The sequence below is a fragment of the Hippocampus bargibanti genome, linkage group LG09, assembly GCF_051943395.1.
Source record: "Hippocampus bargibanti isolate YZ-2025 linkage group LG09, ASM5194339v1, whole genome shotgun sequence".
In the NCBI taxonomy this organism is placed as follows: domain Eukaryota; kingdom Metazoa; phylum Chordata; class Actinopteri; order Syngnathiformes; family Syngnathidae; genus Hippocampus; species Hippocampus bargibanti.
The window spans coordinates 17893220-17908289 of record NC_142742.1 but is presented as its reverse complement, the minus strand read 5'-3'; the positions used below and the strand labels follow the sequence as shown (position 1 = coordinate 17908289).

Here is a 15070-nt window from a genome sequence, read left to right as displayed (position 1 = left end):
TTCCCACAGCACACCTGATAATAATATCTCAGAGTTTGAAAAACACTGCTATATGGTACTATTCACGAGACAAACAGTTTTAGAGTTTTCACACGAGCCTATATTTTGAAGACAAAATGCACTTATTTGTTGAGAACAAAAAATAACAACAAAACAATTCAAAAGCTCTTAGGGGAAAATTGCTAAAAAAGACAATCATTAAAATATCGATCGTGTGTTGTGTGTTGACATGCAGATATTAAAGGCTGTATGTTGTGATTAGTTATTTTGTTTTAACAACGTTGGATTACATGCTATTTGTAAGAAGTGTAATCCCAACTAATCTGGGATTCAGTCTCACTCTAAACAGTAGATCGCGGACCCGCACTGTAAAGGAAAGACAAGATGGAGTTGCGAAGGGTCTGTGTCAGGAGAATATTTCTTGAATGAAAGATGTATTTGCTGGCTTTACTTCACATACCACTATATCATTGTTTTGTCGTCCACTCCTGCCCATCCTTATGTACCTGCACTTATGGGACTACGGGGGGAGCAGATCTCAGGTTGAGTGGGACTTTTCACTTCTTTGCTCCTTTGTGATTTTTTTTAATGAATGACTAATCTTGATTGTATACATGAATTTATTTCCAACATCCCGGGATTGTGCTCTCTTTCGCCCTTCCTGTCGATTGTGTGGGACATGAAGTCAATGCATGGCAAAACAAATGCTGCAGTGGTACATTTTCTTGTTTTATTTTTTGTGTGGGGAATCGTGGGAACAGTATTGGTTCCCAGTCAAAAATGTGGGTGAGCATGGTTGGTACATGGTGTCTGTTCCTCTCTAAAACGTGAGTGTGAATGGTTGGCACATGGTCTCTCTCTCTCTCTCTCTCTCTCTCTCTCTCTCTCTCTCTCTCTCTCTCTCTCTCTCTCTCTCTCTCTCTCTCTCTCTCTCTCTCTCTCTCTCTCTCTCTCTCTCTCTCTCTCTCTCTCTCTCTCTCTCTCTCTCTCTCTCTCCCCCTCTCCCTAAATGATTTATTAATTATTTTTGGTGGCAAATATTCCACCTCACAGTGTCACACCGAGATTAAGAAATTTCAAGGGTTATTTTCACTGATCTTTCATTGGTAATGACACGTATAAATGCGTGTTTTCTGAACAGACTGTCAATCGTTGGTTCTTACAGCCGCTATGAGCCCTAACAGCCTTACATTTTGGCTCAGAGACTAGGGAATCAATGTCATAATTTATAGATGGCTACATCTGGTTCTGGATGGTGAAAAGTGAGCATGGAGAGCATAACAATCTGATGGATAGAAAATTGACGTTCAAGAATAAGATGCACTCCAGTTTGGACTCGTTTGTTCAGTTTTGTTTGCTGGTGCCTATCCCAGGCGTCTTCGGGCACGAGGCAGAAGACACCCTGAATTGGTTACCAGCCAATCGCAGGGCACACAAAGACATATAACCGTCACTCTCACACTCAAACCTAGGGACAATTTGGAGTGTTCAATCTGCCTGCTATGCATGTTTTTGGAATGTGGGAGAAAACCCACACGGTCCCGGGGAGAACATGAATAAACTCCACACAGGGAGGCCAGAGCGGGACGCGGACCGACGACCTCTGCTCTGTGCTAACCACTTGATTACCAGGCCGCCCCAACTATATGATATATTATATATTAAAATAGTAAAGTTACTTAGTTAACTTAAATACGACATTTGACCTTGAATTGACTTTAAATTGCGGACAAAAAAAAGTCTGTTAAAACAAAGTAAACGTAAATACAGCTCACAATGTCGACTCTCATGTCGAGTAAAAAGCCATAAAATACAAATGATTTTCCAAGATAAGTTTAAAAAAAAGATAAGACTTGCTGGCAACCAATCTGGTTGTCCTCCGCCGAGTGCCCGAAAATGGCTGGGATTGGCTCCAGCACCCACCGCGACCCTAATGAGTAATAAGCGGTATGGAAAATGGATGGATGGATAGATGGATGGATTTGGCAAGTCATTCCAAAGAGAGGGATAACTCTTCAAAACTGTTTTTATTGTACAAGGGGAGTTCAACTCCGGTCCATATCCAGCTAGTTTTACACATCTCACATGAATAACCCTACAGTTGTACCTGATTAAAATGATCCAGATCATTATCATTGATTGCTGATCATCTGATCAGTTGAAACAGGAGTTTTGGAAGAGGAAAACATTTGAAACATCTGCAGACCTGTCCAACTGCGATCAGAGTTGGACAGGTCTATAGACACTCCTGGTTTGTACTGATTATTTATCAGTGACGTGCAGTCAGGGGAGGCAGGTGAGGCCGTGCCTCACCTGTCATCATGGAAATATCAAATGAAAAAACAAATTAAACAGTTTTATTTATTTAGTGATTAGTACTTTAAAGTTATTTTCCATTTAACTTCACCATTTTGGGATTTTTTCTTAAATCACTGAATTTTCACATTTACCATTCAAATACAGTGAGACCTCAACTTACGAACTTAATTGGTTCCCAGACAGAGTGTGTAAGGTGAAAAGTGTGTATCTCAAAAAAAATTCCCATAGGAAACCATTAAAATGGGAATAATCCGTTCCCGGGTTTCCATAAAATATACTTTTCAACTAAATAAGCCTTAAAACTACACACAACATACCTTTTTCTATGTATAATAAATGTGCTATTGTATTGTAATGAAAGAAATACACTGCATTGTATCATAAAGTCACTTTATTTACATTTGTGATGGTCATTGATGGAATGGCGTTGGAGGTCGAAGGTCAAACGGAATTGCTGTTTGGAAAGAGAGGCACATTACACGAGGACTGTAATTAAAGAAATAAACTGTGCTGTAAAATAAAGTTTTATTTACCTTTTTGATGGTCGTTGATGGCTTATGGAAGGACAGTCATCTTCCATAAGGACTGTTGGTTACTTCACCCCTGGTGCTGTTCGGTCGTATGCTTCCGCCGAAGATCACTCCGCTATCCGTGGTGGGTGTGTATTATGAAAATAGTGCTTATTATAAGGTTTAATTTTCAGAAATTTGAAGTGTGTAAGACGAAAAGTTTGTAAGTTGAGGTGTTTGTAAGTTGAGGTCTCACTGTACGTACTAAGTAGAGACGAGCAGTGAGGCAGCAGCCGGCTGAGCCTCACCATGGCTTGCGCAATGACTAACTGTGCTGGCTTGCTCTGCAGTGAGACCGCATTGCTGTCCCTCTGCATATCGCTATTAAAGTGTTCAAAAACATTTCGTATATGAACTAAATTTCTACACTTTAGCTGGTGTATATAATGTACAGTGACTGTACATTATAAACACTGTACAACAGTGTTTATTTTATTTTTATGAAAACTGTGCATAGGTGAGGCACACAGTTCTCCTGCCTCATGACAGGGGGCGCTGCTGATTACAGATATTCTTGCACCTCCTCGGCTGCAGAATAATAGAATTAGTGAGAGCAATCCACAGTAAACAGTTAGCAAGTTAAGTGCAACCATCTAGTCATTTTTTCGTGTTGCTTGGCCTTATTTTCAGAATGGAGGATTACATATCTAAATTGAAAGAAATAGAGAGACTTTTAAAACTGAAGAAAGATAAGGAAGGCTTCTACAACGAAGGTATCGATCTCTTTCTTCAGAAGGAGCGGTGCGTGGACTTCATTTATAAGTAAAGGTAACATGATAACGTTTTTTATTCTTTTTTTTATGCTACAGTTTATATAAAGAATGCTGACATGACATCTTAAACAAAATACGTTAACTGTTGCCAATCAAATGGTGAATAAGCTACTCTGTAGACTTCATGTTTGTAAATCTGACTGTGGTGACATCAGTGCCTCACCAGCCATGAACCTCACCGCACGTCACTGTTATTTATCAAGGTGAATGTCACCTCTAACAGGTTTGTGTTTTTACATCAGGTTGGTGCAATGCAGTGACCGGAAAATATCAGCAGTCCCCATTAACATCCCAGCTGACACAATTAAACTCCGTCTGGAAAGGACTCTGATTAACAGGGTACCCAGAGCAGCCTTCTTCAACCTTTCCGAGCTGCTTTTTTTGTGGCTTAACTACAACTCCATCACAACCATCCACCCCAGCAGCTTTGTTAACCTGAGAGTCCTGAGAGAGCTGCGTCTGGATGGAAATCGCCTCACTGCCTTCCCGTGGGAGGGTCTCAGGGACATGACTTGCCTTCAGACTCTGGGTCTTCACAATAACCAATTATCTAGCCTTCCATCTCAAGCTGCACTCTTTCTTCCCAACATCACCTACCTTGACTTATCCAGTAACAGGTGACAAATAACTCCACTAACTAAACCGGTTTTATTCAGCACTTATGCTTAATGTTTCTCCTCTTCTCAGGTTGACTATGTTGTCCCCCGAACTGTTGAACCTTTGGTTCCCTCTTCCAGGCCAACAGTGGAGATCAGCACAAAGAAGAATTTTGGGTATGAATGTTCCCATTAAATGTATAGATAACTAAAACAGGGGTGTCAAGTCGACAAGTCGGACTGATCAAATGTTCATTGTTTTTTTTTTCCACGTGATTTATTTGAACCAAATTAAATTGACTGAAAAGCTAACCAGACAAACAAATAATAACAACTGTCGATCATTCACTCTTATAAATATATCTTTTCTACTTAATTGGATTGAAAATAAATAATGCGACGAAGCATGGCTCGACGTGGACGTGGCACTGCCAGGCACAGGGTGGAAATGAGACCCGTCGTTGTACCTGTTGGATCCGGTGGTAGGTCGGGTCACTCTGTCATGGTTTGTGAGGTGGTAGATGGTTGTAGATTCCTAAAAAAGCAGGCAGGAAGGTGGGGTAGGGTGTATTTGACCAATTGTATGACATACAGTCAGCAGGAACAAAATCTAAAACATCAAAGTCGTCAGAACAGAAAAGTATAAACTATCAAAGAAAGCCAGGAGTCAAAACCTTCCAAGATCAAACAAACCAGACAGGGTGCAACAAACACAATGACCCGACACCGAATGGTTGTCCCGGCAGTCCTTTTAACTGCCACTGATTGAAACGACCAACACCTGTGCAGCTGCAGGCGGGGCCGACAGCGCCACCCGTTGGTCGCCAACCAAAACGTGACTACCACAAATTCATCAATATTTGAAGTCAGGCTCTGAGCTGAGGAAATCCTCAAAAGTGAGTAAAGGTATTCAGCATTAGGTAGACTTCTATGTGATGTTTTGTTCAGCTTCATCGACAACATTTGAGAAGACTGGATGCATAGTTGGGCCATTTTCTCATGGAGGAAATGAGCAAATTCTGCAGCATTGCATTGGAGGTCTATCAACTCCATTTGGAGGTATGGTGGTGCGTTTTTCACGCCAACATCAAATGGATTACTGAACAGTTCAAACTGCTTTTTTGTGCTTCAAAGTCAACAAATCGGCATTGGCAGTCAGACGTGAGCTTACTAATTTGATCAGAATCAGAATCATCTTTATTGGCCAAGTGTGTAGAAAGCACAAGGAATTTGTCTTCGGTAGAACACGCTGCTCTAGTATGATCATTAAAAAAAAAGATAATTAAAAATAAATTATTATAATGGAATGCTGTTCCACGGGTTTGTGCAAAAATGCAAAGAGACACTATACAGTTATATTTGGGTTACTGTTTAAGAGTTAATGGCTCAGGTGAAGAAGCTGTTTAAAGGTCTGCAGGATTTGATGCGCATGGATCTGTAGCGCCTAAATGAGGGGAGTAGCTGGAAAAGGTGGTGGGCATGGTGCAGAGGGTTCAGTAGGACTTTCTATAACCCTGTCTGTCACAAAATTATGATTTGAAATTGTTTGATGTCATGAAATTATGACATCAAATGACCTAGTGGCCTGGATCGCTTGCCTTGGGTTTGACACATGCGATTTAGATTATGGTTCATAAAGGCAATTTGAATGTCATTTCTCCTTCTTAATTCTTGGCGTTCTTGCTGTGCCATTTGTTTCTGCTTTGTGATGATTTTTACTACAGTGGTACCTCGGTTTTCGAACAACTCACAGTTCGAACAAATCGGAGTCCGAACAAAATATTTGAGATATTCGTGCTTCGTAGTTCGAACAACAATCGGGAGTTCGAACGCCGGTACGACGCATGAGTGCGTACGCGAGGGTGGGATGCTGAGCGGCGTACGAGTGTATCGCTCTGTTCGTGACCAACTGTTATCGCTAGCGGACGTGCTGCGTTTTGCTCTCGCGTTTAATACAGGTGTATGAAGAGTTTTAGCCCCTAATCATCGTGCCGCTAAAGAAAGTAAGTGCTGCTACAAGTGAAAAAAGAAAAGTAGTGCGTACAACTATTGCATTTAAGAAAGAAATAATTGCAAAATATGAAGGAGGTGTGCGAGTGTCTGATTGGGCTAGGGCAGGGGTGCTCACACTTTTTTCAGCAAGGGAGCTACTTTTGAAATGACCAAGTCAAAATGATCTACTCATTATATTTATTGAGAAATATAGTGAAGATTATTGCAATTTATGTTGGTGTATGTATCCGCATATGTTGCACAACACAACATAATTATTTCAATTGTTTGCCATTACCTGAGTTCACTCTGATAACTGGCAGACGAGACAACCACACTTGAAATGTCATCGTGAAAAAAAGTCATCCTCTCATTCCGTATGAAAGTGATACGTTTTTTCTTCTTACTTGGTCCAGCTCTTCCACTTTTTTATACTCTCTTACGTTTAAGGGGAAAAACCGAGCGAAACATTTGGATGTAACTAACGACATCGTCGTTCACTTTGCAATGAAGGGGCATTGTTTGAGCTCGCAGTGAGTCTCTCAATGAGATGTCATTTGATTAGTTCTCCGGTGTATCAATCAAATAAAGGGATGGCTGATTGGCTGACATCGAGTTTTTTTTCAAAAGAACTCTACTTGATTTGTTAAGCGTCAGTTCCTGACAATGTCACATCACCTTGTCTTGCCACCAATAGTACCATGGAGATCGATTGGTCGATCATGATCGACGTATTGAGCACCCCTGGTAGGGAATACAGCATGGCGAAATCTACGATCAGTACGATATTAAAGAATAAGGAGGCTGTGAAATCTAGTGATGTGGCTATGGGAGTGAGAGCAAGTGTCATTGGATAGATATTTGAAGAGAAAAGAACATCCTGTAGCCGAGTCATCCGTAGCAAAGAGATTTGAACGTGTGAGCACCCCTCAGACAGAAGAGCTCTCCAAAGTTTCAATGGAACCGAGGTACCACTATATTAAAGATGAAAACAAGTTGAGATTTTCTTTAGAATTAGGCAACATATAATTAATTGCAGATTTTTCTGTTGTCTTAAAGGACAACCGACACCATTTTTTTGTTTCCTAACTGACATCAGAAAAACCTTTTATAGCATCTAAAATACCCAAAACACTCAGGCTGATAGTTTTAGTGAAATGCAAAACACCATTTAAAAAATGACTTAAAGTGTCCCAAAACTACTTCAAAATGACCTCAGAAAGTTTCAGTTTCAGAAGGTCCCGCACCCTTGTTCATGACGTCACACCAGGATGTCTTGCCTTGCTTGAGAATCAAAACAATGGCTTCAGATTCGGAGATGCTTTATTGTTACTCATCCAGTTATGAATATGATTCAAATAGTTCTGAAGAGGAAAGCATAAATGTTTGCAATTGATTAAAGAAGTCCTTCCGTCTCATTTTGAGGCGTCTGGACTCCAATGTAGCGCCCAGAAGATGCACAGGATGGCTCCCAAGCTCCGCTGGAAATAGGCTGATTTGTCTGCTGGCTATTTGTGTCAACTAGTTACAAATAGTAGTCTTGGTGCAACACACAACGATTCACCATCGTGTTATTTGTTTTTTTTCCCTTCTAATTTCGCCATCAACACGGATCAACATGAAGTTTTTAGACCAAACAAAGTACCCAAAATGCATTGTGTGTGTCGCTTTCTCGGTCAGGGGCGTTCCATACGTGACGTCACGTCAGGCATCGTCATCAACTTAAAAACAAGACTTCATGAATATTCAGTGCGAGTCTTAAAACGTAAAATATAGCTATATGCGGTGGAATCTTTGTAAAATACGCTCAGTAGAAGTCATTTGAAGTGATTTGACAAATTATGGACACAACTTGTCCGGAGGTGTCGGTTGTCCTTGAAATGAAGGGCACCAGTTTCATATTTTACTTTGATTTCTCCCATAGATTAGTCATTAGTACTAAACTATGAACTATAATTGTACCGGATACCCAGGTCTCCATGACAACCCATGGATGTGTGACTGCCAGATCGCCTTGGTGGCGTCACTGTCAATGTCCCTGGGCAGCCCTGTGGTTCTCATGGACCAGCTGCTTACATGCAGCAGGTCTCAAGGTCAGTCTGGGATGGTGCCGACCAAAGCTGAGCTGCCTCACTGTATGAGACCCTCGGTTCAGCCTGCATCCACAAGCGTCACGTCCCTTCTTGGCAGTAATGTTATTCTCCGCTGCGAAGCGACTGGCTACCCTACACCAACTTTGACATGGGTCAAATATTCAAACTACACTGGTATGGCTGAAAGAGTTGACAGCGATCAGGAGGCAAAAATGATGATTCTATTTTTTTACCTGCCAGTCCATAGTGATGCAATTTCCTTTCTCCGGTCTCTCTCAGATTGCTGTCGACAGGACAGGACTGGTGACAATGAACAACTGCCCAGGAAGTTGGAAAGTTGTAAGATGTATTTGCCCTCCCATATACTCTACTCTTTGTTGTTTCAAGTTAAATTGTCATGACCTTTTCAATCGTTAAATACAATTCTTATCGATTGTTGCAAACTGAAGTGCACTGATTTCACTTCCAAAATAGCTGCAAACATAGAGGACATACTGTCCACAAAGCGCAGGAAGTCTAGAAAACATTGGTGACAAGAGAAACAAGCGACCGCTTTTTGAAATCTCACACAATGACTAATTCCCACTAAGCAATAGACAGCATGAATGAAAACATTTTCAAATGGTTGTCCAAATGAGATGAAAGTCGCTAGGTGGAGTGCAGTCATGTTTTTGCATACAGTGCTTTTAAAAGCCAATAATTTTGGTATTGTGGTCGTGCCTTTACTTAAAAAAAACAATTGGTTCCGGATGAAATTTCATCTGTAGAATATTTTGTGTGTAGTTATTTTTTATCCACGTTAATGACCTATTTCTAAATGTTGATTTTACTTAGGTTTGGTCCTGTCTGTATTATGATGCAGATTGGCATATGTGTCCATTTCATTTCATGAGATGAGATTACCTTTATTTGTCACACGTTGAAGAAGTTCCCAATCAGAGCAGCAAATTTATGAAAGACAGAGGAAAGGAAAAAGAATGAGTAGAAAAACAAATATAGAATTTGCATTCAGATCAAACGTACTTTTCTTATTGAAATTGATATTTTGAAATGGCAGAATCATCACAGAAATCAGACATTTTCCCTTGGAGTGGCCATGGGCGAGGCCACAAAGTGAAATGTACTTGTAAGCCTTCATTTTCATTATTTACAAATGGACGAAGTGTTGTTGTTGTTTTTTTTTAAACTGGCAATGCTTCATGTTCGTGAGCTGAAAGAATGTGCAGGCTTTATCATAGATTGCTGACAGGGAATTACTGTTCTAGCCATGCAGGGATCTCCTCGAGTTGGTGTGCGCTGGTCAATAATCAGCCTGGATGATTTAGGGTTCACGGATACTGGTGAATATCGCTGTCAAGCTCGGAACATGGCCGGAAAAGCTGAAGCTCCAATAAAGCTAAAGGTGGTGGGAATTACACAGCTCTCCCGCCTACCAAGAAGTTACAGAAGACTCCCACGAAGTCGACAAAGAACAGCATAAAGCCCAACCAAAAAAACTACTTCCCTCACCTCGGCACTGAAAGATAACTAATTACCCTAAAGCATTGCACCACCTATTCAAAAGAACAACACAGACATGTCCTGTTACTGTGTCAAAAATGTCCCACATTTACAAATCCAGAAAAAGAAACGTTTGGTGCAAAGAAAATGACCAAAGAACCCTCATCAACTCTACAACAGACCAATCTAAAATATGTTCAGGGTCCGTTTTATGGTTTACTCTGCACCTCTGAAGAGATACCATTGCATTGAATAACTTTTTCCACTTCACATCAACATGTTTAAGCCACAAAATTCTCATGGTTATTCCCTAATAACAATGAATGTTAGGAAACTTGTCTTTGTCGTGTATTCAATTAAATATAGGTTAACGATTATTTGCAAATCATTATATTGTGTATTCATTTACGTTTAACACAATTTCCAACCTTCATTGGGTTTGTAAATTTGAATCTGAATGTGCCTCTTTCTGACTGCAAATTAACAGAACAGCTGGTCAAAGTTTCAACAGTCATAATCAGTGTGTTTTTAAAGTAATGTACATTTTCAAAAATGTCACTTTGTGCTTGAATAAATTATTTTTCTTGTTGTGACGGACTGTATGATTTTATGCTTCAAAAGGAGACTGTACACTAGAATATCAGTACGTATTCAGTTTGGACTCGAACAAAGCGGAGATGGGAGAGATGCGATAACATGGCTCTGTTCAAATTCTAATATTCAAGCAACCATAGTCAGAGGGATTACATGCAGAGAATGTCGGCTGAATAGTTACTTCCAAATCCACAGCCACAGTTGACCATTAAACAACGAGTGCCTCAGTGTTCCAGCATCCACAAACGACAATTGCCATCACAATTTGAGATTGATGAGGTCCAACACAGATTCCATTGTGAAGAGCCCCTGGACTTTCTCATCTTCGGTGCTCGTGTTGACCCGGTCCGAGGTTTTTCCTCCACGTCCTGTAAGTGTAACAAGTGTGCTTATTTTCTGCACCACCGTGTGCGAGTTGCTTTTGTCGTAGTAGGCGGGTCAGTCTTCCCCTTGACCCCTTACTCCTCGTCTTTTAGTGTACTTTCGTTTTCGATTATTCCCTGGTCCTCCTTTTTTTCGGACCAGCGCCTTTTGTTGCCTTAATAAACATCCTGCAAGGACCTTCCGTCTCTGTCGTCTACTTGGGTAACCAGACATTCCATTTCGTTTCGACGAGTCATTTGCCCACTGCCTCGTTCGGAACATGACAGCGAGGTCAGCTCCAACAAATGAAATACTGAGCGAGGCGGCAACTGACCTGTAAAATAAGATCATGGCAAGAATGATAGTTGGGCAACTTCGAAACTGATTACAATTACTATGTGAAGTACAACCTGAAAGTCTCATGAAAACTGTGAATCCAGCACTGAGGGTGATGCCTACTGTAACAATCACAAAAACCAATGTGCTTCAGCATTAGTGATCCTCGAGATGCTTGGCTATAAGAGCAACCATGGGAGCCATGATATACATTACCCACCATGGAAAAGATGGATGGAGGCTAAGATCAAGGCGGGTCGGAAAAATGTGACTCAGTTGACGGAGGCCCAGAAAGGTTTGATGAAAAGGCCAATACCCAATAAGTAGATCCAGATAACCATACATGAAGCACTGAAAACCACCAAACAGGTCTAACGAAACATCTGTGCAGTGTATCAGAATCAGAATAATCTTTATTGCCAAGTATGTAGAACACACAAGGAATTTGTTTCCGGTAGGACACGCTGCACTAGTATCATCAAAAAATTGCTAAGTGGGACAATACAGTTCCATTTGGATTGGATTGGATTGGATTGGATATGCCTTTATTAGTCTCACAGTGGAGAAATTTACATTTCACAGCAGCAAAGTGATGAAAGGAATGAAAGTAGAAAAACAAAATACACTGGGCTACTGTTGAAAGAGTTCAGAGTTCAAAGAGTTAATGGCTTGGGGGAAGAAGCTGTTTAAATGTCTGCTGGATTTGGCGCGCATGGATCGGTAGCGCCTGCCTGAGGGGAGTAGCTGGAAAAGGTGGTGGGCAGGGTGCGGAGGGTCCAGTAGGATTTTCCAAGCCCTAGTTTGGATTCTTGCAGTGTGCAAGTCCTCGAGAGTGGGTAGGGCGGTGCCAATGATTTTTTCCGCCGTCCTAATGGACTATATGGACTGGAAACCCCGAATGAATAAGCAAAGATCCTGTGGGACTTCCAAATACCAACTGACAAGATGGTGATGGCGAAACAACCAGACATCGTGAATCAACAAGAGCACACAACCTTACACAAGCACACACACAGACAAACACACGCACACTGACTCTTGTGCAAGCTTGTTACTGCGCGCACACAAATTAAACATGGTAGAGTAGGATTGTGTTGAAGTCGACTAACGTCAGAGAAATAAGGTACAAGTTTTGCATTTTCGGGTTTTTGATTTTTTTCCTCATACGTACTATAATATATCTAAGCTTTCGTGTGTTAAATTGTTACATTTGTTAGCCTTTTATGTTCAAGCTTTATATTATTTTATATTAAGGTTGTCAAAATAATGTTCAGTGTATAATTGCGCTAACCTGTTTATGTAATAGCTTCTGATTGATTGAAGGAAAGCAGGAAGTCTTTTCGGGAAGCTGGAAGAGGGTGTGTAAAAAAGGCTGCAGTCAAACGAACTCCATCTCTAATTTTTCAACCATTCTTAACCTGGAGCCATCCATTCCCAAAACTACGAACTCGTCAACTTACTTATACAGAGATCCCTTGCAACTTCGCGGTCATTTATTGCAGGTTCAGTGCATCACAAAAGACACCGCTCGCACGTTAACTAACCACAACGCTCAGTGAACACAGCTCACCGTGTCAACAGCTCACTATGTACACTCCAGTGAGACATCCAGAAAACAAGTGGTGAGTAAGTGGGGTTATTTAAATGATTTTCTTTTTACTAAAATTGTCACTTGCTGGATTGATCTGCGCGTTTGTGTTACTGTGTGCGCATCTCTGTCTCTCTCTCTCTCTCTCTCTCTCTCTCTCTCTCTCTCTCTCTCTCTCTCTCTCTCTCTCTCTCTCTCTCTCTCTCTCTCTCTCTCTCTCTCTCTCTCTCTCTCTCTCTCTCTCTCTCTCTCTCTCTCTCTCTCTCTCCATTATATATACAGTAAAGTCTCGTTATATCGATATTCAAGGGAGTCCGAAAAAATATCGATATGACCGGGACTATCGATATATCCGATCCTGCGCCGAACTGCATTAAACAAAAGCCGCCAAAAGAGGGCAGCCAAGCGCCATATAAGAAACGGAGCTGGCCATTAGCTCCCCTTTTTTTTGGGTGAGAGATGTTCCCCCAATGTTGCCTCAAAATGGCACATATAAATCTTTAATGATTGTAAACATGTATGCTTTAATCTTCAGAACTACAGTGTATTTGAAACATATTCATAACTGGATGTGTAACAAGAAAGCATATTATCCGAATCTGAAGCCATTGTTTGGATTCACAAGCAATGCAAGACGTCTTGGCGTGAAGTCATTTTTATTTGCATTTGAATAAAAAGTGACATCGGCTGTCCTTTAATACACAGTATGGAATGTTAATAATTTTCAAAATCATCGCGCTTCAGCAGACAAAACAAGAAACATTGTTGCAAAAAACGATTGCATTCATATACAGTACAGTGGGCATGTACATAACACAACAGGGAAACTGCAACGCTTACATCTTACTGTATTATGTATACAATTTAAAAAAGTCATCAATCTTCTTCTGCTTCCCATTTTTACCTTTTAACACAAACACTTCAATCTCGTCTGCTACACACGAGCTAGCGTCTGAAAATGAAAATGGCTTGCTACACGGGTGCTGGGCACGTAACCAAGTCACCTGACCAAGTCGACCAATGGCGCGACTTATGGCGTGACACGTAACCAAGACACGTGACCAAGTTGACCAATGGCGCGACCGATGGCGTGTCACGTGACAAAGTCACACGGCCAAGTCGACCAATAGCGCGACCGATGGCGGCTCATGTGACCAAGTCGACCAATGGCGCGACCATGGCGGCTCACGTAACAAGACACATGACCAAGTTGACCAATGGCGCGACGGATATATCGATATAAACAACAAAAATGGCCGGCGGGGGATGAAAAGGAGCACCGTAATAACCGGATTATCGTAATAACCGGGTATCGTACTAAACGGTACTAATTATACATAAAAAGACTAGAAATGTGCAAGGGAAATGAAAATAGTATCGTAATAAGCGGTTTTCATGGCAACTTAGGTCAAAATCTTTCATGACTCGGAATTTCTCCTTGAAAATATAGGCAGATGCATTTCAATTTCAATTTGATGGACATGTGTTTTTAAATTTGGGATTTCTGCTTCTTTGCCTGAAAGACAATTTTCTTGATCTACTTCGATCTGAGCACAGTGTATTTTTTGGGTATATTGGATGTACAACTCTGTTCAGTGATATGTCATACAATACAATACAATATAATACAATACAATACATATTGATTTATATAGTGCGTTATCAAAAGCTGAAGCCATACCAAAGTGCTGGATAAAACTGTTAACATAAAGTGAAATAATAAACACAAAACATGGACAATTGTTTAGTTTGTTTAATTCATTTTGCGCTGTTTGCAGGAGCTGTTTGAGATTTTCTCCAGAGCAGTAAAAGGTTGTATTGTCAGCAAATAGGACACATTTGAATTATTTAGAAACACTGCAGATATCATTTATAAATAGAATTAGAGTTTTGGACCAAGCACAGACCCCTGCGGAACTCCATAAGTGGTCTTCAGTTGATTACATGTTTTATTGTTGAACTGCACATAATGATATCCGTTATCTAAATAACTTTCAATCTACTTATATGCTACACCTCTTTGTCGTAGCTGTTAGATTGTGTCACCACGGCACAATACAGGGCAATACTATAAAGGAAATGTTTCTCTTTGTCAGCACATTGAAGGTTTTTTTTAATATCCTCCCTCTGTTGATGATTATGTGAACTGTTTCACAACTGCAATAAAACTCGAATTGTTAAGTTGATTTTTTCAGGTGTCAACGTTCTTTCTGCAAAGTTACACACAATGGACTAAAGTTTAGCTTTTGACTGAATGGCGGATTGCTGATTTACAAGAGGAGGTGTTTCTTCCTGCTACCAGGAAAGCGTCTTGCGACCGTGGGATTCTTTCCTCTGACTTTCCTTT

General features: G+C 40.7%; 1 protein-coding gene across 5 annotated transcripts; it reads left to right on the top strand.

Annotated features, from left to right (window-relative positions):
• Positions 1 to 367: 367 nt before the first annotated feature.
• On the top strand, positions 368 to 10813 carry lrit3b (leucine-rich repeat, immunoglobulin-like and transmembrane domains 3b). Of its 5 annotated transcripts, XM_089004370.1 has the most exons (6): positions 368 to 542; positions 3904 to 4278; positions 4349 to 4434; positions 8223 to 8516; positions 8622 to 8688; positions 9608 to 9812. In XM_089004370.1, exons 1-6 carry the CDS (start codon positions 433 to 435, stop codon positions 9660 to 9662), a joined length of 987 nt encoding a protein of 328 aa, XP_088860496.1. In that variant the 5' UTR covers positions 368 to 432; the 3' UTR covers positions 9663 to 9812. The 5 variants fall into 5 exon arrangements, with proteins under 5 accessions (XP_088860496.1, XP_088860497.1, XP_088860493.1 ...); XM_089004371.1 differs by lacking the exon at positions 8223 to 8516 and having other exon boundaries at positions 8622 to 8681; positions 9608 to 10813; XM_089004367.1 differs by having other exon boundaries at positions 8223 to 8681; positions 9608 to 10813.
• The last annotated feature ends 4257 nt before the right edge of the window (positions 10814 to 15070 follow it).

Coding starts and splice junctions, on each gene's coding strand:
- lrit3b (XM_089004367.1), top strand. CDS start 433: ATGTATTTGCTGGCTTTACTTCACATACCACTATATCATTGTTTTGTC. Junction 543..3,903: donor ACGGGGGGAGCAGATCTCAG/GTTGAGTGGGAC, acceptor TTTTTACATCAG/GTTGGTGCAATGCAGTGACC. Junction 4,435..8,222: donor AGCACAAAGAAGAATTTTGG/GTATGAATGTTC, acceptor CCGGATACCCAG/GTCTCCATGACAACCCATGG.